The sequence below is a fragment of the Microtus ochrogaster genome, unplaced genomic scaffold, assembly GCF_000317375.1.
Source record: "Microtus ochrogaster isolate Prairie Vole_2 unplaced genomic scaffold, MicOch1.0 UNK5, whole genome shotgun sequence".
Classification (NCBI taxonomy): domain Eukaryota; kingdom Metazoa; phylum Chordata; class Mammalia; order Rodentia; family Cricetidae; genus Microtus; species Microtus ochrogaster.
The window spans coordinates 4,722,481-4,749,287 of NW_004949103.1; the positions used below are offsets into that span (position 1 = coordinate 4,722,481).

The 26,807-nt window shown below is 44.9% G+C and overlaps 1 protein-coding gene across 1 annotated transcript in view; it reads right to left on the reverse strand.

Annotated features, from left to right (window-relative positions):
- The window catches only part of Clnk (cytokine dependent hematopoietic cell linker), a 94,275-nt gene that overhangs the window by 34,807 nt on the left and 32,661 nt on the right, over positions 1-26,807 (reverse strand). Inside the window, exons 7-11 of the mRNA XM_026788622.1 lie at positions 23,698-23,752; positions 12,744-12,769; positions 12,515-12,534; positions 10,654-10,764; positions 910-937 (exon numbers count right to left, since the gene is read on the reverse strand). Coding sequence (XP_026644423.1) covers positions 910-937; positions 10,654-10,764; positions 12,515-12,534; positions 12,744-12,769; positions 23,698-23,752 — 240 coding nt within the window. The remainder of the gene's footprint in view (positions 1-909; positions 938-10,653; positions 10,765-12,514; positions 12,535-12,743; positions 12,770-23,697; positions 23,753-26,807) is intronic.

Sequence of the window (26,807 nt, forward strand, 5' to 3'; positions counted from 1 at the left end):
ATTTTCTCTGTTAACTAACGTAGTGGAGTGAGCTAGAAATGTTTTATTTTCTCTGTTAACTAACGTAGTGGAGTGAGCTAGAAATGTTTTGTCTTGTCCCTCTCCTCTCCTTCTTTGCCTTTTTTACCTCTAAAAACTTATTTTCACTGTTTTTTTTTTTTTTTCTGGGCAGAGCCACAGATGTAGGAAGCAGATCAGAATGCTGGGATCCATGTCCCGTCTTCTGCCAGGTGGGGAAGCTCTGGCAGCCAGCTCCTGCCCAGGCTTTCTCTGATTAGGCAGTGATTCTCAATGTGTGTGTGTCTCGACCCCCTGTGGTCCCAATATCAGATATTTACATTACGATTTATAACAGTAGCAAAATTTTAGTTAGGAAGTAGCAACAAAAGTAATTTTATGGTGGGGGGTTCACAATGACATGAGGGATGTATTAAAGGGTCGCAACATTAGGAAGGTTGAAAACAACAGGTTCACGGCTTTGTGAAGATCACACGGGACCCAACAAGCACCAACTTGGAAAGCAAGAAAGTCCATGTAAGCTTGAGTCAGAGCAGGTAACTTACTGGACTAGATCCTTCTCTGCACCACCCAACCAGGTGGGGGCTTAGTGTGCCCACAGCATGGCCTTGACCCTCCCTGGTGGGCTTTCATACTGGAGAAATGGCTTTCGGTTGCAGCTCAGACAAAAACAGGAAAAGATCTTGGCAAGATGTAAGAATGTGTGTTTTAGCTAAGCCTGGTTGTTAGGGTGATGCCAAGTTCTAGTGGAAGGCAAAATAAATAGTAGGAAGAAAGGAGAGAGCAAGTAGGCAGCCCCTGTGCTCCCTGCTGCCTGAAGGGAGCAGCATCTTGCTTCTTACAGAGACAACACACAAAGTTCCCCCTTTGTTAGACAAAACAGCTGCTTACCTCACAGACGTCTTTAGGGCTGATCTGCCTGCAAGGAAAAAAAAGAGAAAGTAAGTAAGAAAGAAATACGGTGTTAAATAAAAGGTAATTTATCATGAGCAAGATAAATCATTCTGAACCTTATAAACCTCAGATTACATTTTCATGGCCAAATTAACAGCCCATAGTCCAGTGTGAATTCATCACTGCCCTATAAAATGAAACCAGGCTATTTTTCTTGTAGTTTTCTAAGGGAAAGGCGAAGCACTAAGCCAGTGTGGAAGCTGGTGAGAGGAGGCACATGGATATACTACTCATTTCTCACATTAGGGTGGCTCGAGTCACCCCCTCTTCTTCCTGACACCTGAGCTCCCACGCCAGGTTGCATTAGCTCACTCAGCCCTCTGCTTAGCAAGCTCTCGGCTTTTCACTCTGAGAAAGGGAGCTTTAAATACAAAGCTGTCAGGGGCACCAAGATCCCAGGAAGGCCAAAGAAAGAATACAGGTGACCAAGGGAGAATGAGACAGAAGAAAAGCCATCAAAATTAATGGGAAGGAGGAAATCCAATACGGCTTCCGGCTACGTGGCTATTGGACGAGCGAACATCAAATGTTTCACATGTGGACAAGCCCTCCAGTGCTCATTTGTGTATGGGTATGAGCATGTACATGTGCGTGCGTGTGCGTACATGTGTGTGTATCTTTTGAAATCGGGTCTCTCACTGTTTCTGCTACGTTTGTGGGCTACAGGGAATCTGCGTGTCTGTGGACACAGCAGGCTTTGGAGGTGGGGGCTGGGATCTGAACTCAGATCCTCATGTTGGGCTGCAAGCGCTTTACCTCCTGAGCACGAGGGAAGTTCTTCTTTCTGGGATTTGAACCTGCACAGCCAGCATGAGCAGTACTCGGAAATCAAGTATGTTTGCTTTACAAAAGCATTTCAAATATTTAAGTGGATTTCTCTGAGTCTGTAAGCAAATCTCGCTCTCTAAAACTCTATATGTTCTCTTGCTTGATTTCATCTATATTTATAGGACAGGTGGAGTGCTCTCTTGTTATATTTATCCTCAAAGGATAAATCACTGTTGTATCTCACAAATTGAACGGGGCTCCAAACCTCCGACTTTCATTTGTTTTCACAGAATGGCAAGGGCATTTATCTTGGGAGATTATTCGGTGAACAACTAGAGATGAAAATAAGAATCAGTGGCAGCCAGTGGGTAAGAATGGCACATTGTGGCCAGACTGGTGAGCCAGCCGGGGAGGATGTGGGGTGAGGTGTATTGCCCACCTGCTTGGGTGTATTAGTGGTAAGAAGAGCATGCTGTAAGGTTAAGATGACATTGCCAATCTCAGAGAGAAGCTGTGCATCTAGACCTTTGGGGTTGACCCCATCAGGCAGCCCATAGCTTCTGGGCTCAGGTCTAAGCCACTCCTTGGCTTTGGAATATGGTGTGCTTGGGTTATGTCCAAAAGAATTAAAGCCATGCACAAACACTTGCACATAGGAGTTCAGAGCTACATTATCCACAAGAGTCAGTAAATGAAAACAGAAACCAATGAGGCCTCTTAGTGGGTGGGTTGAGTGATCGCCTCTAGCGTTAGCTCCCCAGTGCCACATGGACCAGTATGGTGGTTCAGGCCTGCAGTCCATGTACTGAGGTGGCAAAGGCGTGAGGCATAGGAGTTCAAGGCCAACCTGGGCTATACGAGGCAAAGCCTAAAAAAGCTGCCTCAGGTGTAATGTCTTACCCAGTCCCCATGGTCTGGGCTCATGATAAAAAGAGATATGAATGGGGATAATGAAATAGAACCGATACCATACTCTTAATTATATTGTGGTTATACTGAGCTAACCTCAATGTTTTCAATGCTTGAGATTATGATATGTCAAAGATGCTGTGGGACTGGCTTAAATTAAGATGTGATGTGTACAAATTGCATTATATACTTACATGCAAATGGACTTATATAGCTTTGTATAATGATCTTTTTTTTAATGCAGAAACTGAGGCTGGAGAGGAGGCACAGTGATTTGTAGAGATGAGCTGCGGGCAGGCCAGCTTTTCGTCCCGCCCAGCTCCCGCATGGTTAGCTTTACACCCGAAATAACAACACACAAATTGTATTCATTTAAACACTGCCTGGCCCATTAGTTCTAGCCTCTTATCGGACCCTCCTCCATCAGTGATTAAAAGCGTTTGCTGCTCTCAAGTTCGTTTCCCAGCACCCACAATCCTTGGGGGGCTCACAGCTGCCTGTAACTCCGGTTCCAGGAGTTCTCATTTGATGCTCTCTTATGGTTTCTGCAGGAATCTGAATGCGTTGTGTTTATGTGCGTGCATGTGCATGCACACACAGACCCGGAAAATCCATCTTAAATCATAGAGGTGATCCTAGAACTGTAGATTTACGTTACAGTACTCATGACATTCAGCTCTGGGAAGAGTGTAAACTGTGTGAGAGGGTCTGCATTTTTTTATATTTACACGCTGACTTTATTAGATGTACAGAAAGGGTGAAGGGAAGTTAGGATTTGAACCTGCACTGTCAGCATGAGCAGTATTCGAAAATCAAATATTCTCAATTTACAAAAGCCTTTCAAATATTTAAGAGGATTTCACTGACTGTGTAAGCAAAGCTTGCTCTCTAAGATTCCACATGCTTCCTTGCTTGACTTCAGTTATATTTGTAGGACAGGTGGAGCAGCTGTCCTCCGGCTAGATAAAGACCTCTCTGTATAAATCCCTGATGCACCTCACAAGTTGAATAGGGCTCCAGGACAGGGGTGAGCTTTGGGATCTTCCATGTTAGTAAAGTGAATTTTCAGGCAGAACACCAGAACTCTCTAAGTCCTTTCTGTGCAGAGCCGGTGGGGTATGCTGGTATCTGGAGACATACTTCCTCATGCTCTAGCTGCCAGAGCCGGTCCATTAGAAGGTGGCCCCAAACTACACAAAACAGTTCTCACATTTGTCCCCCTGATATAACAGGTGCTTAGTATAACTTTAAAGATATTGCTGTTTTCTACAAAGGTGGACTTTCTTGACATGTAGTTTTTGGTTTGGTTTTGAATGGATTTTATTAGGACCCATCTTTTGTCATCTATGGGCTCTGCCATCCTTCTTGATAAAGTAAATTTCCTTTCTGAACCCCAAATTTATACAGTAGGGAAGAGGGTTGTTGAAAGTTCTACTTAAGAAAAGAATGCATGAATCTGTTTAGAATAAGACAATACTTCACGTCTGTGGGCACTCTGATGGTCACACTTGGTTGTCAATCTGTCCTGAGATTGATATAGGATGACCAGTATAGTCTGACTTGATTCAGAGAGATGCTGAGTTTTTCCACCCAGTTTCTCTTAATAGTGGTATAACATTGTAACAATACATATTATAGTGGTATTTATTAATAATATGTATATATAATGAAACACATATAATAATGATGGTGATAATAACAATTCATGCTTTCATATCCTTAGTTTCCAGTCATAAATGGAATTGATATATCTCTGAAACCCACACTTTCGTTCCTTTAAAAAGCCATGCTTTTTTGATATCTATAAAGCTTTATTTCACTTCCCAAATTATCATAGTATACTTTTTGGTGAACTGTATTCCTTAAACAGATGTGATCCCAGTAGAAAAGGAAGTCCCAGCCAGTCGCCCAGGTGTTTCATGTCCTAAATATCAACTGCTTCATTTAAATCATGTTTTGGCTCCATCCCAAACCCCAACCCATGAGTCCACTGAAGCTTGAATGACACATCGTGGTACAATAAGCTCTGTATTTCTGTGCCCTCAGTGTTATGGGGGTGCAATAATAGCACCTTCCACACGGTGTGCCTGAATATGTACTCAGACACTTCCCTGAGGGGATGGAGACACACAGTTGCTTTCTTGGCGTGTGCAAAGGCTTGGTTCAATCTCCAGAGTACACATAAAAAGACTCTGCGAGGGGCCTGGGTGCAGTTAGAACACAGAAAACGTTGGTTAATACTCAGGACAATGCTGTCTGGTCTGTGGACAGGTGAGTGAAAATATCAGTGGGTCCACAGCCGCAAAGTTGTTTCCCTTTGAGTTTTCTTTAAGGTTATGGCGAGGGAAGGGTCTGCCTATGTGGGTTACAAAGTCCCAGATGCCTCTTCAACATGTGTTATCTTCCTTTGTAACAGAGATTTCTCCGGGTCCAAAGTTTTGGTTTGAAATAGCTTGTGTTGCAGTTGTTTATAGTTGGAATGTAAGTATCTCTTCTGAGGAAAAAAAATTATTTTAATTGGAAAAAATAAGTTGAGCAAAATAAAAAAAAAAAGTGTGTGGATATTGTCAGTTGCATAGCATCCTTTGAAAATATCCAGCCAGTGTCCCCTCTAGTGTTTGGTTGTTGACAGGTGACCTAATTGGCGGCATCCTTCTCAGGAGTGCTTCTACCCAGCATTGTTTCCTGAAGTCAAGGCTTAGCTGCAAAAGAGAGAGCAGCAGAGCTGACAGACAGAAGGGGCTGAAAGACAATAGCTGGAACCACACCTCCCATCCAGGGGGCGCAAAGGCAATGGTGCAGATCACACACTTCATTGCCTGCAATTGGTACCCTGGGCGCCAGGAGTCACAGCCTCCGCCTTTGGGCACCTCTTTCCCAAGTACCTACAGAGATGCTGTTAGAAGAGAGGCACCACATCCTGTGTAGTCCCTGCTGATGCTCAGAGCTCCAGGGCACTGTTTACACAGCGGTGGCTGCACGGTTTATATGTGACCTGAATCATCAGTAATGTCTGGCTCCTCAGGAGGGTCCGGATGGAAGTGAATTTGAGAGCACTGCTTTCTCCTGTAATAAAACCCTCTTGTTCATGACCATGTCCCCAGTCTCCTCTGGGACTTTGCCTCATCAAGACGCTCACATGGTTTGCTTTCTGAACTGCAGTGATTTATGGGTGTGACATTTACTGAGACTGTGTGCCATCTGCTGGCCTGGGCACCTGTTCTCCTCAGCCTTGGAAAACCTTCATTTTTAGCTCTGCTGGGAGGAGTCCATGAGATCACATGCAATTGCTCTTTGGAGATGTTTGTGATGGAAAGATCTTGTCTGATTTTTATCACATCTAAAAATGAAGAAGTAAATAGAAACTATGTTTCCAAGGACCCCAAAAATAAAAGGCATTGACACGGGACCCAAAAAAGTGACAATATCAGACCAGGAAACACAAAATTTTCCACTTAGAAAATTCCTTTTAGAAAAGATTATTATTGTTTTATGTGTGCGTGTTTTGCCTGCATGAATTTCTGTGTATCACACAAGTGCAGAAAGCCCCCAGAGGTCAGAAGATGGCATCTGGTTCTCTGGAACGGGAGTTACAGATGATTGTTAGCTACCATCTAGTGCTGGGAAATGAACTTGGATCCCCTGCAAGAACTGTACAAGCTTTTAGGCATGAGCTCTTAACTGCTAATCCATCTCTTTAGACCCCAGAAAATTCTTGGTGAAATAACCCAATATGTTAAAATTGTATAAAAGCTCTGTGATCAATGCCCTTCAGCACAGAGACTGATTCGACCCAGTTGCAGACATCAAGGGTGTTACCCATGCATTGGAAACCAAAGCATGAAGGAGGGAGAAAGGTAAAATAACAATTAAGGTATCTGAAAAAGTAATAAGGATTAATACTAGTAACTATCTACCTAAAATACCTATAATGTATGTAAGTCAGCATCTAAAAATTCATATATATAGTCTAAATGAAAATTTCCCATCTGGAATGACAATGTTCCCTCCAAGAGCCAAAGACCATCTAACAAAAACCCCAACACCAGGCATGGTATTTTGAGTTGTTGGTCAGGGTTGTTCAAGAGGTTCCCAAGTACTATAGGCTGTTGCTATTGCCCTCAACTGACCCTCAGCGTTGGAAGGAAAGTTCCTGCTGCTGAAGACACCATGCACTTCACATGTAGAGCCCAGAGGCTCTTGAGCTGGAACTGATGATCTGAATAGCTCCTCCATGAGGACTAGCTTTCATGGTGTAAGAAAGGACCAGGTAAGCTTCCAAAAGAGGGAAACAACCAACAGTCCCAACCAGCTATGCTGCCCATGAACCACACCAATGATCACCATGGCATAATAACCCCAAGGGTGTGGTAATGGCATGCATATCTTGGTGGTAACTAACAGTTAAATAATTGGACTTAAGATCCACTAAACTAGAAACCCGGTCAATCACCGAGGACTAGGGAAGTAATGGGTCTCGGAGGAAACCCAACTACTGCCATTTTACTAAAATCAGCATAATCCCTAACTGCATTCCAAACATTTGTCCTTATGCCCACAAATACCTGCAATCCTCACTCTTTACCAAGGAAATGCCTCATTGCAACAGAGAGACCATTACAGAAAACCACAACCAAAGGAGAGTTGTGGAGCCCAGTCTACAATACATCTACAGAAAAATGCCCCACCTAGGGATTTTTCCCACCTCAGGGAACAATGAGGAAGAGGGGACAGAAAGACAGTAAGAACCAGAGGACCAGGGAGTTTGTGTCACACCCATAAAGTATCACCAACATGACTTCCTAAGTACAATCTGAATAAGGACAGCAACAATAGATATGACAAAGTTAATGAGTAGAGACCATGTGGCTTCAACCCTACCCAAGGAACTATAGGAAACTAAGAAATTCTGAGTGGGAGAAATAGCCTTCCTCTGGGTAGATCACAGCAATTGGTTATCCAAAACCAAATGGTCAGCTCAGAAAAAAAAAAGCACAAACAAGTAACATTATACAGACTCAGCAGGGTATGTTTTACATGCATATGCATATGTGAATGTAACAACAGTTAATAAAAAATAAGGCATGCATTTGAAAGAGAGCCAGGAGGGGTTCATGAGAAGGTTTGGTGGGAGGGAAAGGGAAAGGGGAAATGGTAAGTGACATAATAATATTATAATCTCAAAAAATAAACAGCTGTAAAAATGTCTTTTCTGGTCCCGATGTTTTACCACAGGGCAGAGAAATTGCTAATACAATGGGTGTGTTTGGAAGCTGTGGCAACTTCTAACCTCCTTACTTAGTTCAACATCTACTGCTGTTCATGTCAGGCTCTGTGCCGAGAAATGTGGACCCTGAAAATGGTTCATCTTTCCTTTAGGAGTGGATGTGCCTGGCTAGAATCTTGGTGTGCTATAGGAAGAGAGAATGCCAAGGCCAGATAGATTAAAACTAAAACCTATTCCATGCTGTGACTCACAGCCATAATTTTTTTATTTTTTATTTTTTTAATTAATTAATTTATTTATTAAAGATTTCTGCCTCTTCCCCGACACCGCCTCCCATTTCCCTCCCCCTCCCCCTATCAACTCCCCCTCCCTCATCAGCTCGAAGAGCAATCACGTTCCCTGACGTGTGGGAAGTCAAACTATGTTCATAGCAGCATTGTTTGTAATAGCCAGAACCTGGAAACAACCTAGATGCCTTTCAATGGAAGAATGGATGAAGAAAGTATGGAATATATACATATTAGAGTACGACTCAGCAGTAAAAAACAAGGACTTCTTGAATTTTGCATACAAATGGATGGAAATAGAAAACACTATCCTGAGTGAGGTAAGCCAGACCCAAAAAGAGGAACATGGGATGTACTCACAGCCATAATTTTAATCTGGGCTGTTGAACACTTTATGGAGCCAGTGCTCACACTAGCCTGTGGGGTGTGTGGGAGGCAACACAGAACCCTTTTTTCCCATCCTCATCTTTAGCAAAGGTCTACACAGTATGTTGCTGGACATCCTAAGGCATGATCTACTGTCCTTTGTGATGGGCTCTGCTGCCCACTTAAGGCATGATCTACTGTCCTTTGTGATGGGCTCTGCTGCCCGCTGTAAGATGCCCTGAAGCTTCCCTGCCTCTCCTTCAAGTGGTCCCACCTCCATGTCTCTCTAAATATCGTGGACTGTCCCTATCCAGAGCAAGGATAAACTCACCTACAGTTGAGAACAGCTGCCCTAAACCTGTAATCCTCAATGCCTGCCTGCCAGCACCCCACTTTTTCCAGTCAAACTCTAACCCCTAAGCTTATACAAAAAACAGTGCCAGGTCATAAGAAGCAGAATCTCTACCATGGATTTTGGAGTTACAGTTGAGATCTGTGTTCTTTTCTAGGTACTAGACTAAGGGATGTAAGGACAAACTGTCTAGACAAGAGAGGGTGTGTTGGTTTGAAAGAAAATGCCCCCCAGAGGAAGTGGCACTATTAGGAGGTGTGGTTTTGTTGGAGGAAGTGTGTGTGCCCCTGTAGGGGTGGGATTTGAGGTCTCTGTTCTCAAGGTTCAGTCAGTATGACAGTCAGTCCCCTATTGCCTGAAAGATGTAGAACTCTCAGCTCCAGCACTACATCTGCCTGCACACTGCCATGCTCTCTGCCATGATGAAAATGGACTGAGCCTCTGACCTGTAAGTGAGCCACCCCACTTTATAAGAGTTTCCATGGTTATAGTGTCTCTTCACAGCAAACAAACAAAAACACAACAACAACAACAAAGGAAAAGAAAAAAAAAGCCTAACTAAGACAGGGTACTTCTCTGAGGAGTTTTATGGGTCTATAAAGGAAAAAAAAGATGAGGGACAGTTTAGGATAAGGGGGAGAATCAGAATTATAGTCATCTAATGTCACTATCAAAATCAGACAGAAGATTTTTTTTTATGGTTGCTCAAAATGGCTTGAATTTCAGTATTCCCAAGGCACCAATTCTACCTAGTGTTGTCCCTGCGTTCGCAGCCTGCGGACTCCAGCCTTCCATGAGAAATCCTCATTCATCCTGAGCCAGAGGAAGGAGAAGCACACTCCTTCCTCCCTTCCAAAATAAGGGACTTTTGGAAATCTACCATCTTGAAAGAACATTCCCAATACATTTGTGGTTAGTGTCAGCTGGTACACTCCCCTTGCTGGTGGAGGACTGGCAAATCTGTCAGCAAGGCAGTGATGTTTTTGGCAGAAGTGTGTTTAAGCTTGCTTATGTCCTCCAGGTTGGTGTCTGGAAGCTGGCAAGGGGGTGGTGTGGGAGGTCCTTCTGTCTATGTGTCACTTTTACTGAATAAAGAAATTGCTTTGGCCTCTAGCAAGGCAGAATTTAGCTAGGTGGGGAAAACTAAACTGAATGCTGGGAGAAAGAAGGTGGAGTCAGTGAGAAGCCATGTAGCCCCACCAGAGACAGACACCGGAACTTTACAAGGTAAGCCACAGCCTTGTGGTCATACACAGATTAATGGAGATGGGTCAATTTAAGATATGAGTTAGCCAGAAATATGCTTAAGCTATTGGCCAAACAATATTGCAAATAATATGGTTTCTATGTGATTATTTCAGGGCTGAGCAGTCAGGAATAAACAAATGGCTCTCCTACAACAAGGGGGATGTCCTAAATTGTTTCTGGAGTTTTCTAGACCCATTATGGTTTGTTTGTATTTTTTTTTTTTTTTTTGAGTCCTGATTTCCTCCTGGCATTTTCTATTCTCTGTGATGACCATTCAGGTCTTAAGAGAGCAGTTTTGTCAACGACTTATCTTTTCGCCTGGAGCTGTGTTTGCAATGATGAGTCAAACACAGGTTCCTAAGTCCATTTTCCCTCTAGGCATGTCCTCATCACTTCCTGTCCCCACCCCCAACTGGTGTGCAATTCAGATTGGGGACCTGTTTGGTTTCTCTCATCTCTCATCTCCTCCCCACTATCTACCACTTCTACTGGTCATTTTACCACAACAGTGACAAGGGTCTCACCTGAGCCCCCTCTGGACTTCTGGAAAGCCATGTCTCGGAGAGAAGTGTACACTGATCTCTGGTGGTGCTGGAGGCAAAGGTTGATACTTCTTGGGGAGGGTGATGGTGGGCCTGTGGGAAGAGTCACACAGGTAAGGATTGAGCAGGTCAGTAGCCATGCCTTTCTCAGATAGTAAGTTTACTCTAGGCCTCCTCCTCCCCTCCCTGCTGAGGGTTTGAAGCCCTCTTGCCCCCCTGACTCCCTTCCCCTGCTGTGGGCTTGAAGCCCAAGTGTGAAGGATGCTTTCTGTAGCCTGGACCATTCTGGATGTCTTCAAGCATCCTCACGCCTCCAGAGTACCACACTCTGATCCTCGGCATTCTGTAGCGTGTGTGACAATGCGCTACAGGTGTCATAGGCTTTTCAATATGCCACCCATTCGGACTACAGGAGGCCTGGGGAAAAGAGAACAGTAACCTCCTGCTTATTCCACACTGGACGACCTGAGTTTCAAAATTTCCCCCAGAAATCACGAAAATGTTTGCAAGTCAATGAAAGCCTGTTTCACCCATTTTCTCCAGCCATTTGTGTGCTGATCCACAAAGTGCATCATGTGTTTTGGTGGATGCAAAAGAAAATAAGAAAGACATAGTCCCTGGCTCAAGAAGCCCCCACTCCATGCAAGGGAAGAATGAGGAGTGAAGTGACTGACATGCTTAGCTAAGAGACACATTGGTCTAAGTAGAGCAAAGGCATCCACCAACCCACTCAGGACCCCGGTGGCCCAGTCTGCAGCTCTCACCTCTGTGTGTCTACAAACATAGCAACAATAAGCATTAACATATGTGATATATAAACATATAGACTTAGATGGACACATATTCATACATTGTAAGTCCTTAAATTATAAATCACTTTATTTATGAAAATTCAAATTTCTGGTTGATTATTGACCTACTGATTTTTATGTTGGGTCTTTCCTGATCTCATGAGTCTGGGCAGCTAGATATACCTACAACAGGCTCTGTCCAACGTTTTCGCTAAAGAAAGGAACATGCCATGTTGCTATTTGGGGAGCAAGATTCTGGGAAGAAAGAACAGCAAGTGTAGAGACGCTGCCGCTAGAAATGGATTTGGGGGATGGATAACGTTATGGTAATCAGAAGGTTGTGGGCTTTTGTTAGGCTGTTTAACACTGTCTGCCTGCTACATGCACCCTTAATCAGCTTGGTCTCGAGCTGGGGAGATGGCTCAGCAGGTAAAGGTCCTTGATGTTAAAGCTGAGGACCCATGTTTGATCCCCAGGACCCACAGAGTGGAAATAGAGAATTAATTCCCATACCCACAGAGTGGAAATAGAGAATTAATTCCCAGACCTACAGAGTGGAAATAGAGAATTAATTCCCATACGTTTCTCTCTGACCTTCCCATGTGCACGGTGGCACATCACACTACCCACCACAAATAAGTGTCAAAAATGGGAAGTGACCTGTTTTGAACCTCAATACTAAGAAAGAAAGATAGATGGAGGAGGGAAGTGTGCCAACAGTAGAAGGATTGTCTATGGTGTGGAAGAATGGAGGCTTGCTGCCTGTTGTCCACAGACCAGCTTCTCCAAGGCCAAATGTTTGTGCTTCTCTTTTGCAGAGCTAGCACAAATCATTTAAGCTTATGTCAAAAAATTTACATTTAAAAAATTTATTTTATGCGTATGGGTGTTTTGATCATGTGTTGTTTGTGTGTCATGTGTCCCCTGGAATAAAGTTACAGGCTGTTGTGAGCATGCTGGGAATAGAATCTGGTTTCTCTATAAAAGTAGTCAGTGATCTTGATCTCTGATTCATCACTCAGCTACCACAAATATGATTTTAAATGTCTTACCGTGGAGGCGGCACAGGAGTCTGCAAAAGGAAAGAGGACCAGGAGTTAAATTCACTGTTTTGGGGCAGGCAGTGGTTGTGAATATTTTGGTTTACAAAAGGAAGTGGAAATGGTAACTGAAACCCTAGGGCATACTTTTCAAGTGACATGTCAGCCACATTTATTTCCCAGTGCCCACGTGCCTGAGCTTTTCAAGAGTAACAGGTGCATTTTAACAGCTTTTACTCACCTTGTTCTCTTCTGTGCGTTTCAACCCTAAAATACAAGATAGGAAAAACAGTGAACCCCGTGGAAAATATCATCAAATACTCTTACATATGCTCCTATGGAAACTGTTCCTATATTGATTGACACTGATGATACTTATTGGGATCTCAGCAGTTGCCTGGCCTGGTGCTGAACACTGTAGTTTGGGGATCTTACTGCATGCTCAAGAGTCTGAGATGTGGGGGAAATTCAGCATCTCACAGGCTAGGAAGCAGACACCACTGAGTAGAGCGGCTCTCAAGGACCCCCGAACATCACTCTCTCATCGTCCCTCTTGTTGCTCCTGGAAACCACCTTGCACTTCCTCCTACCTTGTGTTTTGTTATTTCAGGGTCATCTACCTGACAGCATGTAGAGTTTCATTTAAGTGTGTCTCATTTCACCTAACGTAATGTCCCCAGGTCCAACCACGTGCTCACAAATGGTAGGCTTTCCTTCTTGTGGGGCTGAATAAAGCCTCATTGTATATATGTGTACCATCTCTTTACCCAGGCTGCGGGGCACAGACAGATTGCTTCCATGTTTGCTTTATGGATTATGCTGCAGGGACTCAGCTCTTCAAAAGCCTAATTTCAATGCCCTTGATGAATACTACAGGTGGGATTCCTGAATCGCAGGCTGGTTCTAAATTTAGATTCTAGACGAAATACTATACTGTTTCTGCAGATGGCTATGCTGACTTGGGTTCTCACTGACAGTGGGTACTGCCCCACACCTTGTGATGCCAATTTAGATAGGGTGCTCAAGCTTGCAGCTTCATTCCTCACTCCAGGAAGCTATGAGGGCCTTTTGTGGCAAACGTGGCAGATCTTTCTGACACTCTGTGTGTGTATCCTAGGTCTCTATTAAAATGTTGGTCTTTCTCTAGCATGGTTTAGTATTCTCTCCCCTCCCTTAAGATTGTAGTAGCAATTCTATCAACAACAGCAACAAATCACAGCTATCGAACTTGTGGCCTTGGGCTGCCTGTGTCTGGGATGGCTTGTCGTGCTGAAGTGCTATGCAGTAAGATGTAAGAATGCATGCACACCCATCAGCTGCAGGTGGAACATGGCTTTCCTGTGACGTTCTAGACAAGGGAATTTCCTTTGCCCTAGGTGGCATAGAAAAACCAAAGGCCTGGACTCCCCTTCACTCTGTTAGTTGTAGCAGGCATGCATGCTGCCAAGCCACCCATTCCAGGGGCCTCCCCACGCTGCTGGTTTAGCTATCAACATTTCACGAGGTAAGTGGTCTGGGTGACCTATGGGCAAGCAAAGGCAGGTGAAGTAACTCACCACATAGCTGTCAGCTTTTGTGGCAACTGGGCTAAAATCCAACAAGGTTCTTTGTTTTCCATCAGGGGACCTTGTTTAATAAAGACCTAACAGGTCAGGTATTTGCAATAATGAAAAAAAAAGGTAAGATTCGGAGTGGATTTTTTTTTTTTCAGACTGACCTTTAAAATTTGTTTTTCTTAGTAGTGCACACATCAAACTTGGGACCTTAGGTTGTGCTAAGCCAGCATTCTACTTACCCAACCACACCTCCAGCCTGGCCTTGGCTCCCGGGGTTCACCGTAGGCTCAGCCAGCAGGAATAAAACACACGGCTGGGCTGAGGAATGGGTGATTTCTGATACTCCCTCAGAATTTGTGTGTGGGAGACATGAATTAGAGCACATCAAGGCATACTTCCTGTCTTTAAAAATGATTCCTTATTAAAAACCTTTGAGGCACAGCTTCTAATACACACTTTGTTTCTGCTGTGCAGTGGGAGACTGGAGAGGGGCTGTTTGGCTATTCTGACAAAGCCCACGGGTGTTCTCCAGTGCTGGGGAGAGTTTCCCGTCAGTCAGAGTAGAGGACCTTTCAGGCCTATCTTGAGGACTTTTCCCCTCCACGTGTGAGGAGGCTTTTCACTGGGAGGTGACATGTCTGCCCTCTGGTGGCCAGTGCTGTAATCAGCACTCTCTGCAAAGAGACTGGTCCTCCCCTTTCCATCAGGGCTTGCACTTCTAGCCAGGGTGCTTGTTTCTGGAGAGGTAGGTGATTGGGGAAGGGAGCAGAGCACAGCTGTGGAAGCTAACAGACCTGGGCTTGACTATTTTGGGGTCAAACCCTGAAGAATGTAATGACACAGTGTTATGTAAAGTTGAAGCTGTGCTTCTTGGAGAAGGGGAAGTTTTAGAGGTCTCTTTGAGATGCGCAGGAGAGGCTTGTGCCACACAGTAAGACCTGATTGTTAAATGGCAAGGATTTTGTAAGCTGGCTAAATATAGACATCATCAAAAATAGATCAGAGAATTGTACAGTTAAGTCACGTCAAAACAAAGATAAGGAACACAAATGCACGAATTTGCTTCCTGTGTGTTATTGTATGTATCACTGAGGTGATCCTCCCACGCTATGAAATGACATCTCTTCCAATTCCATGGTCATGAGCACTCTGGTACGTGAAGACTGACATGCTGGGAGTATTTCCACGAAGGAGAATGTTACACAATGTTTTGCCACTTGTCCAAACTTAAGGAAGTTTTAGAGAAAGCGAGCACATCCTACTTCTACTTGTATAATGTGCATAGGCATTACGTTCTAAAGAGTGTGCCTAAGGAAACAGACGTCTAGAAAACTAGTTTTCAGCTTAGTTAGGAAATGGTCCATGTCTTCATATCCTGGAAGCTGTGATTTGGCTGTGGATGCAAGAGCTTGGGCAAAAGTCAATCAGAGTTAAGTGTGGTAGCTCAAGTCTGTAATCCCAGCACTCAGAGGTGGAGGCAAGAGGACCTTAAGTTCAAGGCCAGCCAGGGTTGCAGAATGAGTTCAGGGGCAGCTGGGCTCCACAGCAAGACCCTGAAAACAGTGAAACAGAAAACAACTGGTTCTATAAATTTGGAATAAGGGATATTTTATCTCTCTCTCTTACTTTACAAGTGTATGTTATGCTTCTCTCCATCAGTAGCACAGAGACCTCATTGGCATACGTGTTTGAGTTCTCTTCTTTAGAGATACCTGACTGTTTGGCATTTCCCTAGGCTTATGAGTTGAGAATCGAGTCTTGCTGTTATTATCAATGAACTGCATAACTTGACACAAATTGTTTGGTCTCCCTGGGCTACTTCTCTCCTTATCTGTGATTTTTTTGAAAAATGAGAAAATGAGACTCATATCACAGGAGCCAAGGTTTTTGTCTCTTAATAGAAGACACAAAGCAGGGTGGCCACAAATGGGACCTGTGATGTCACTCAAGTTGAGTATAAGCCTTGGTGACTTAAAAGTTAAAATACAGATTATGAAATCTAATTCTTTGGGGTTTTAGGCGTGAAATATTTAGTTTTCACCTAAGGCAGTGGTTTTCAACCTGTGGGTCTTGAACCTTGGGGGTTTGAACAACCCTTTCACAGTGGTCACATATCAGATATCCTGCTTATCAGATACTTATATTACAATTCATAGCAGTAGCCCAGTGGTGTGGGAGAATTGTCTGTATTCTGTCAATCATGTTTTAAATAAGCACTGATTGGCCAGACAGGAAGTATATAGGTGGGTCAACCAGAGAGGAAGTAGAGGTGGGACAATGAGAACAGGAGAATGCTAGGAAGGAGGGAGCCCATTCCTCCCATTCCAGCCCAGACCACTGAGAAGCAAGATGTAACCTGCCCGGCTGAAAGGTATTGAGCCATGTGGCTAACATAGATAAGAATAATGGGTTAATATAAGCTACAAGAGCTAATAAGAAGACTGAGCTAATGGACCAATCAGTTTATAATTAATGCAGACTCTCTGTGTGATTTTCTTTGGGGCTTGCTGGCTGTGGGGTACCAGGTGGGATGGAAACCCCAACAAGCCTGCCCTCCATGTTACAGCGCAGTTATAGTTATGAAGTAACAATGCAATCATTTTGTGGTTAGGGTTGATCACAACACGAGTAACTGTATTAAAAGGTTGTAGCATTAGGAAGGTTGGGGACCACTGACCTAAGCTTCCATCTAATTTGTGTTGAACACAGGTGGTATTCACATGCAAACACTCCCAGAAACAGAGCATCCATGTAATGTCCTATAATTACAGAAATGGACTTGGAGGAAAATTAGATAAAACTTGGCCTCAATCACAAAATTTATTGTGTCTAAGATTTTTATGAGGATTAGCATTTTGTGTCTTGATGATTAATTATGGAGGAGTCCAAAGAAGCGACTTAAATAATCCCAGTGGCTAGTAATGTCCACTTGGCAGAGCCTGCCGGAGAAGCATCTTCAAGTCCATCATAGCCTTCAGAAATTAATTGCAGCAATAAATTACTGAAGCCATCCTTGGGGAAGCAGTGGGAAGGGATCATGTTAGGCGAAGCCAAGGTTGTTGCAGGAACCTAATGGCTCTCACATCCCCTCGGATAAAATCAAAAGGCACTGCATTTAGGAACAAGCCTTTCAACAGCTTTCATGCTGGGCCAGTGGGGAAAGTGAGATGGAGCAATTCTTCCAGCCCAAGCCAGGAGGGAGGTGTTTTCGGCTGCCTTGCATGTGTTTGGATGAAGGAGCATGGGCAGGCAGGGTAAAGTGATGGATGAAGACTAGGTAGGCAGGGGTGGTATGGATTCACAAAACGCTAGCGAACACAGACTTCTGCTTCCACAGCTGAGGTGTGAGGGTCCAGTCAAGGAACAAGATGCAGCTGAATTTGGAAGCACAGGCAGGAATGGGCCCCAAATTACCAGAGCCTCTTGAGTTGTCCCTGTGCTGGTCCCCACCCAGTGAGATTGACGTACTGTGTGGTCCTGTGGCATTAGTCAGGGTGATGATGTTTATCTCTACCCTGTTAACACAGGCTAAGTCCCAGAAGGAATCTAAACATTTCCCACATGTCCAGCATGGTGCCACATGTTTGCTGCGTGGAGATGATGATATGAGCTGTGCTCTCTGTGACCGAAGCCTCTGGCTCACTTTTTAACCAATTCAGCACAACAGATTAGCTCGCATGCTAAAACCCAAACTAGGTAGACAGCAGATGGTTTTAGCCTGCAGTAGGAGTCAGGGGGAGTGTGGTTTAGCCGACTGCAGTAGGAGTCAGGGGACTGTAATAAGGGGGCAGGGATCTAGAATGACCAGTGTGGAACCACACTGGAGGGCCACCATCATAACAGTGCTATGGGTTTCCTCTGATGCCGTCCTCAGACACCTTGTCACGCAGTATTGTTGATGTGAGAACTTCAGCTTAGGTTCCTGAGTTACTTCCAGGTCTTCTAGCTGGGAGCAGCACAGTCAGGATTTGGATCCAGGATCAACTCCCCCCAAATCCAGCGTATAGCCAGCCACACTGTCGCTTTTTAAGCATCAAAAAGGCTGTTTTCCTTCCCCAAGTCCATTGTCCCACATCTCAGTTCCATGTCCCTTGCTCCTGAGATACTTCTGGGAGACACACAGCTTCTCCCAGTGGGAAGTAGTATGGTTTTCTTAGTTATCTCAACTCTTAGTACAGAACTCAACACACTGGCCTGTGCGGTCTTGTATAGCTCCCTGGCATGAAGAACCTTGGCAAGCAGTAAGTTTGGAAGTAGAGCCCTCCTGGCACAGCTGGTGACATCAGTGTGGATGTCCCCTCTCTTTTAGAAACCCATCCTCTGGCTGGAGAGAGAGCCCTGTGGAGACTTGGGCCTCACTCAGCAGCCCGAGAGCTGAGCACATTACAGGTGCTGAATACTGTGGCTAAGTGGTTGTGAGATCAGCTTACTTCAAGCTAACTTTTTTCCAGCTTTAATCCCCCATCACCATTCCTGGGGAATTCTGAGGTAATGGCTTGGTGCCAGACCCCCATGGATACTGATGTTTTTGGCTGTTCAAGCTTTTTGTATAAAATAGCATAGTGCCTCTGTATGCCTATGTCCAACTTCTGTTATAATTAATTTCTAGATTATTTGTAACACCCAAACCCTATCAGTAGTGGCTTACCGTAGTTTTGAGGGAACAGCAACGAAGAAAAGTTTGTATGCATTCAGTACAGACTTAATGGTTAAAGCATGCTCTCAGCCGATGGCTAAACCCACTGGCGTGGAGCTCACAGAGACTGAGGCACAAGTGAACTTTAGTGTATTAGCTGTGTATGCCTTTCCTCCGAATTGTGATAAAGGATCTGAATTAGAAAAACTAAGTGAAAGGAGAGAGTGCACGGCTGCCGTTCTTCACCCTCCTCCAATTCCCCAGAGGCTTGAGGGAGGAGAGAGAAGAGAGGAGAGAGGCAGGGGGTAGGGAGGAGGAGGATAGAAGGGGTTTATATTAAAAAAAAAACCTTCTTTTAAAGATTGAAGAACATTTGCCCTAAACAATGCCTGTATCCATTGTGGCAGCATCCTTCCTCAACAGCCAAATTACGGAGTCAGATTAAGTGACATTGTGGTATATATACACAATGGAATATTACTCAGCTGAAAAGACCAGGATCCTGTCACTTGCGTGAATGGATAAAAATGGAAGGCACCATGTTAAGCAAAACAAGGCAGGCTGAACCTAGATTTAAGTATGTATATGAGTGTATGTGTTTGTGCGTGCAAATGTGTGCAGATGTGTATGTGAGTGCGCATGTGTGCATGAGCCTGTACATGACGGAACTAAGGAGACCACGAGAGAGGAGGAAGAGATCTTTAGGGAGAGAAAGAGCAATTACTAGCATGTGACCTGAACACTGAAGGGGGCCATTGCAGGGAAGGAGGCCAGAATCGGGAGGAAAGGGCCTTGGGGGATGGAGAATAATTAGAACCACTACAATGACACATATGCATGAAAGTACCATAATTAAAACCATTTCTTTGTATGCTAGCTTAAGAAATTGATTTTTAAAGGTCTCATTAATGTGTGATGTTTAGTTTAAAGCATTAGTTTTGAATCCAGCATGGTACTGATATTTGTGTTGATTTTGGGCCATGGGTTGTAATTGAAATAAATTTAAATCCAACACAAATACAAGTCAGCCTTTCATTTCTCTCTTATCAATCTTTGAGCTAAGGTTTAGTATTTTTAAGTATGCAGTTTATGGAATACCTAGTTCCATTGTGTTTTGTGTTGCCACCTGCAGCCACTGGGGCACAGTACCACCCACCTGTTCTCCCCTGGAACCGAACAGTTTGGAGGGGCAGGCCATGGGTACAGGAGCTGCAGGTGACTGAATGGCAACACTGGCCAGTGTCCCAGGGAACATCTGCAGCTGGTGAATACTGCGCTGGTGATCTAGGCTCTGACTCCTTGCTGACTAACCTGGAGCTGCACCTCAGCACGGGCCACCAGAGCCTTGAGCCAGATTGACTCCAAAGTGACCTCTGATTGTTTCAGCATCCCAGTCCCTTTAGATGCAAATTTGCGCGATCCCTCTGGAGGGCACTGTGTGGAATCTGGTTTGCTGCTTTCAACAAGCCATGCTCGTATTTCTGGATTTGCTTGTTCAGCTGCCGAGCATAATTCTTTTTCTTGGATGGTTTATTGTATTTCTTTAGGAAGTGATTCCTGAATAGAGAATGCATGTCACTTCAAAGAAAATTGGTTTAGCGTTTGAATTTAGTTTACATCCCAGGCAGGGAGATGTACACTGGGGCTGCTTGTGTTCTCGGCTTCACAGCTCCCAGGAAGCTAAGCCCTGACTATTGGAAAGTAACAGCTGTCCTTGAAAAAAAGATGTCCTCTGGATCTGTGGTTATTGCTGGTGGGTCATCACACACAACTTATATGGTAACAACTTTACCTCCAATTAAAACTTTTGTTCATTTCCAGGAGAAAAAAAAAAGCCCTTCCTCCACCTTCAGGGAACGCAAGGTCTCGAAATCTGATGCTTTCTGGGTAATGATTGGAGGAAAAATTTCAGGAGACATACATTTACATAAAACGGTAGCTGCTTAACTTGATGAAAATACCACCATAAAATCCCTCTGTTCCTGAATCGATGGGTGTGGTTCCTCTTTCCTGTGACATTTTGTGAGAATACATTAGCTGAGAATATGTGTTGGCATTAAAAATACAGAGTTTTGTAATGAACACAAATCATCCTGGCATTTACCCTCCAGGTGCCTGATCCTAAAAGCAGGGGGAAGGGGGTCTGTCTTTATTTTCTCCCCTCTGTCGGTAGTACCTGTGTGTCCAGGGTGACGGTGGAGATCATCAGTTCTAGAAGTGTGGGGAAGGACTATAGTCACGGAAGAAGCTTCGAGAATCCTGCCCTGCCTTCAGTGAGCCTTGCTTTACCTGAGTTACTGTCTCCAGTGATGGCCTGAGATGATACTGGGGGCTCACTTTGAAAAAGCAGTTAGATCTTTGTAGCCGTTCATCTTAGCTGCTTTTCTATTGCTGTGATAAAACACCATGATATTGTAGGAAGGGATCATTTGGGCTTATGTTCCTGAGGGAGAATAGTTCATCATGGCGGGGAAGGGAGTGAGCATAGGGGGGCTGGAGTAGCAAGTTAAGAGGTGACATCTTGAGCCACAAGCACAAAGGAGAGAGAGAAAGAGAGAGAGAGAGAGAGAGAGAGAGAGAGAGAGAGAGAGAGAGAGAAGCTAGAAGTGCTTTTAGTCTTTCAACTATCAAAGCCTGCCATACTTTCTCCACACCTCCTGAGCCTACTCAAACAGAGCCTCCGCCTGGGGACCTAGTACTCACATGTCCAAGACCCTGGGGAACACGTCATTCAAACCACCACACCATGGCATCAGCCAGCATCCTCTATAAGACAGACAGTACCAGCACATCCATGAGAAGCAAACCCACACCTTCTCCCTGAGGACTCGGTCTGCTATTTTGATATGTGAAATTAATATTCCATGGAGAACTACTAAGAACCTCAGAGGCAAACTAGGATTATCTCTATTTTCCTTCAGGTTTTGCTTTTCCTTTCTCTATTTTACTGCTTGAGATTTTATTTTCTTTTCCAGATCTTATGAACTGATGAAATATTAAGGAAGTGTCATGTCCAGACAGATGGACAGCAGCCACTGAGACTGCTCTGCTGTTTCTTGTCCCAGGACTCATTTTTCATCACAGGAGTAGAGTGTGCTACTATTACTGAAGACTTGTGCGTATTGAATGATCAGGGCTTGGCTTGTGAGTGGTTGGACTTCTGTTCCGAGTCTCTGTCAGGAGAAGTGAAAAGGCATTTGCACAATGCACCTTAGTGTTTAAAGAGTGGAAGCAAATCAGTTCATAGGATGAGTTGTAGTTGAGTAGACAGAGAAGCTGTCCTTAAAGGACCTAAAGAAGCCTTGAGAAGATGGCTTCTCCATGTCAAACCAGGGTTCAGGAGGAAGACAGAGTCGGAACCTGTGAGGCTAAGCTGGCTGTGGATGAGCTGTGGACTGGAGGTATTAGAACCCTCCCTGCTTATGTGTGATGGGTCTCCCGAGTGGCTATACTGAAACAAGTGGGCATCAGGCTGCCTGCTGTTGTTGATCTTGAAGAGGTCTGCTCTCCTCAGGAATGATAGGCACCTTGCTGAAGGCCTCACGGCAGCCAGAGACTGGGCCCAGGCTGCTGCCCTTGCTCTGCACGCCCTGCTCCCTGCTGCGAGCATCCTTCTCTTCCTTCACTCTGCCATCAGTATTGTAGCCCCAAGTAGGCTATGCTGGGAAGCCAGACAGGGATTGAGGGGGCTGAGCATTTACCTCCCTGGTTCCTATCATGGTTTATATCCTTTTTATATTAAATGTCCATCAAAGACTCATGGGTCATGGGTCTTTTGTCAGCCTGCGATACTATTGGGGAGTTTTGGGGACCCTAGGAAGGAGAAAGGAGTTAGGGGAGGAAGTTAGGGGTCATTGGGGACCTGCTTTTGCTGGGAATATTGGTACTCAGCCCCTTCCTCTCTCTCTCTGCTTCCATGACATTTTCAGATCATGAGATTTTCCTCTAACATTCTCTGTCCTCTTGATGCTCTGCCTCACCACACCCCCAAAGCACCAGTCACCCAGCTGCGGTCCGAGATCTCTGAAACTGTGAGCAAAAGCAACTTCTGCTCCTTGAAGTTGGCTTACTTAGAGATTTTTGTTGTAGCAACAGGAAATTAACCCAACTCCCTCCCTAGGAGGTCTCCCCACTATAGTTCTTGCCCCTGTGGCTTTCAGTAGCTCCTCCCCATCTCTCTGGGCCTAGGGTAGGGATCTCCCACCCCCTGGTCACGTCAGCCCTGGATCTACACTACGATTCTGTACCCAGCACACTTCTGTAAATAGTTCCTTGGTAAGTAAACTTTCTTAAATTACCCAGCTTTGTGGTCATCGTCGTCTCCTATAGAGATGTGTAGTGCTGTCCTTCCTTATTAAAGGACACGTTGGGATTCAGCATTAGGCACGTGAATGGTGAAGCTGGTGGGCTTCATTTATTGGGGACTGTAAATCATACACATCTTTTTCACAGGACATCGTAAGGGACAATGGGGCCAGGGGGAAATGATGAGACAGGAAAATGATGAGAGCCATAATAGATAGGATCCAGCTGAATTTCTCCAGCTGCCCTTGGTTTGTGCTTCCAGCATCAATGGAATTGATTACTTCCTTTCAGGCTCGTACCTGTGCTTCTGTCGCCAAATTGAGTAGTTTTGCCTCAAGCTCTAAAGCCCATTTTCATATTCATTAATCAACATTTTAAAATTAGATTCCTATCTTGTGATTTTTTTCAGGGCATGTGCTTATAGAAATGACTTATTTGAATGCAATCCATATGTTTTCTTGAAACAATGCCTTTCTCAGACGATGTAGAACTGAATATGAGTTTTCCCAATCAATTTCTTTGCCAATAAGGTAAGGCTGTAAAAGAGTTGAGAAGCATGCACGGTGGCAGAATAGGACAGTCATTTCTCTGAGCATCATCAGAACTCCTGGTGTATGAGGCCTGTGACCACAAGCAGAGCACAGGACCGTGGGATCAGGGGAGATACTCCATGGGATTTTAAATTCTTCGGACCTTACCTTTAAAGCGCTGGCTTCTTACATCTTTAGAGATGGGCTTGTCCCTGAAAAAGACCTGTAAAAGACAATGCAGCACCGGCTCACACGGATCATGCCACAGCCACGTGTCCGGCTACTCTATGGCTAGAGTCCTCAGCATAAATGCGTATGTCCCTGGGCCCACTGTTCGTAGAGACTGCTGTGTGCCGCCAGTAGACATTGGCTGACTATCTATAAATATGCAGATTGCTACCAGAGGAGACTGTGGTATCCTGGGTGCTCTTTGGCGTAAAATCTCACGAGAGAACGGGAAGGACATCTAGGATCTTAATGGTGTCAGCTCTACATCTTTATGATAGAGAAAGGAGCCAGGGAGTGCCACTCTGTCATAATGGAGACCAGTGCTCATGGCCAGGGCTGTGGAAGCCACTGGGCAGGCACAGTGGAGTGTGACCTTTAGTGACAGTTCCGGTGATTCCACCTCATCTCTGTCACATGCCAGCTGTGAGGGCATAGTGAGTCACGCAGCTTGGAGGTTTCCTTTCTGTGAAATGGAGGGAAAAAAATACTGCTTCATTTGAGGATGGTGTGTGTGTGTATGTGGTGTGTGTGTTTGTGTGTATGAGTACGTGTGTATATGACAATGTGAGACACAGTGGCAATGCTCCAAGAATGTGAGGCATCACTGTGACACATAGTAACAATAGTGTCATCACTGGGGGGATAGTGAACGATTAATGGCAATGGGATGATGAAGTGGCCATTGAAGTGCCAAGGCCTTGGAAAGCCTTTCTGCCCCGCTAGCACTGGACTTTAGTGTTTATCTTATCTAGTGCTGACTGTGCTGGGCAAGGTTCCCGAGGGGTCCGCTTCTCTTCCATGAACTCTGAGCCCCAGGCCTGGGGAAAGCCACGGTTGCTATTCTGCATTTTAGCTTGGCTGGAACAGAGTGCTGGTTGGGTTTTTCTGAGATCCTGCATTCCTTTATGGAGTATGCATTCCTTTATGGCGCCATTCATTTCCTGTGCGCCTTTGGGACCAGCTCCTGGAGGGCTTGTGGATGCTCTCTCTGCAGCCAGGTATTCAGTCTCCCTAGAGCCAGCCACTCACCACGCTTGCCCATACCCCATTGCCAGTTTGGTTAGGGCAGCAGGCAAGCCTCTCTCCACTTTATATGAATTCCACGTGCTTAGGGTTTCTGAGTGGGGCTTCCTCAGTGTCCCTGCTATTTTCCCCTAGGCCGTCACATTCTGCTTTGAATTCATACAGAATGCTTTGTATGTGAGTTTTCAGTGACTTCTGATGATGACGGTGATGTGTGTGTGTATGTGTGTGGTACAGTGTGTTGATGTGTGTGTGTGTGTGAGGGAGGAGGGAGCGTGTATTATTATGTGTTGGTGTGTGTGTGTGGTGTGTATATGTGCAGGGTATGATGTGTGTGGAAAGTATGTGTGTATTGTGTGTGTGGTGCATTTTCCCTTGCACAATGCTAAGAAATATCCACTCTCCCACTGTAACAACTCAAAATGTCTCCAGTTTGCACCAAAGATCCTGGCAGGCCAAATCCTGCTGCTGAGAACCACCAATTCTGATGCAGCACGTTGTATGGGTGAACAACTGCTTTGCACACTTCTCCCAGACATGGAGACTGCCAGCTTGGGCCACTGTCTCCTCCCTTAGATTCTGGGTGCTTCCATGCTGAGCACAGCGCTTGGTACCCAGCAAGCGCTCACTGAGTAGCGCACTAATGCAGGGCAAGGTAGCTGCAATCGTCCGGAGGAATGGAGACAAGAAAGGGCCTCTGTCAGGGTTATCAAAGAGCCAGTCCACAGATAGTTTAATCTTGAAACTAATAAGAAACGGCCTCTGGAAATGAAGTTGTTAATGAGAAAGATAATCTACCTGCCATGAAAATGTCCCTACTACCTCACTGGTGGCTAAAGTAAAATTGTCTGAACTGAGGCTGAGGCCTTGCCTAACTTATGAGGGGATTTCCCTCCAGGCGACCATGTGTCCTGGTCGGCCCTCTCATGCACCTCAGTTGGTTCACAGTGATGGGATTGTGGTTCTGCTTTTGAAGTGACCTGTCAGAAAGAAGAAACTGAGGCAAAGCGGAGGTGTGGACTGTAAGACGGGAAGCTCAGATCTTGCATTGGTTGGGTTTTGAGAAGGGGTCTTATGTAACCTAGGCTAGCCCCAAATTTGTCATAGAGTTCAGGAAAATCTTGTTGGTCTTCCTGTTAAACCATTGGCGTTGCAGGAGTGTAGCGCAGTATCCAGCTTGCCATGAGGTTATTTTTCCTTAGGAAGTATATTCTCCAAGCGAAGGCATGCATGCACGGGCATGCCAGGGAGTTTGAGGAAGGAGAGCTCCGATCTTCTAAGTACCTTCTATTCCTTCTATTTGGACCACGGCTTTTCTGGGGTTAAAGGCATGCACCACCAAGCCTGGCCCGAATGGAGGGTCTTTTATCACTAAAGTGGATTTTTCATAACAGGGCAACTCTGGCTCCTTTTTCTCTCCCCACCCCATCCCTCTTTCCTTCCCATCATTCCCTTGTCTTTTCCCATTCTGCCATGTCATGCTACAGAGATTCTTTGCTGATTTTGGCACCTGGATCCTGGACAGCCAGACTCCAGAAGTATGGGACAATAAACTTGGTTCATTATGAACTACCCTGTTTCCAGTGGATAGTCTGTCATGTCTGCCCAAGACAGGCTGATGTGTGGTCAATATCAAGAGTAGCTGCGAGTCTAACGAGCAGAGAGATCATGCTGCCCGGGAGAGCTGACGGACATGCAGATGCATGCTTCAGTTCACTGGTGACCCGTGTCAGGGAAAGAAAATCTGACAGTGACATGTCCCCTTCGTAGAAACCTGAGATCACACCAGTGAAGTCCAGTGTTGCTGAGACTTCCTTGAGCTGAACATGGTTTTGTAGAGCTTCTGGAAGACCACACATCGACATGATATGTGTGTGCCTTTCGCCTTAAAAACGTCCTCATCAGGTGTTGAGTATGCCAGTCAAAATTCTACAATGGGAAACTGCACTGCTGTGCAGCTTAGGCTGATGAGCCCTTGCTTATTTTGTGACTGGATTCAGTGTGAAAAGAGAGCATGTTAGTGTGAC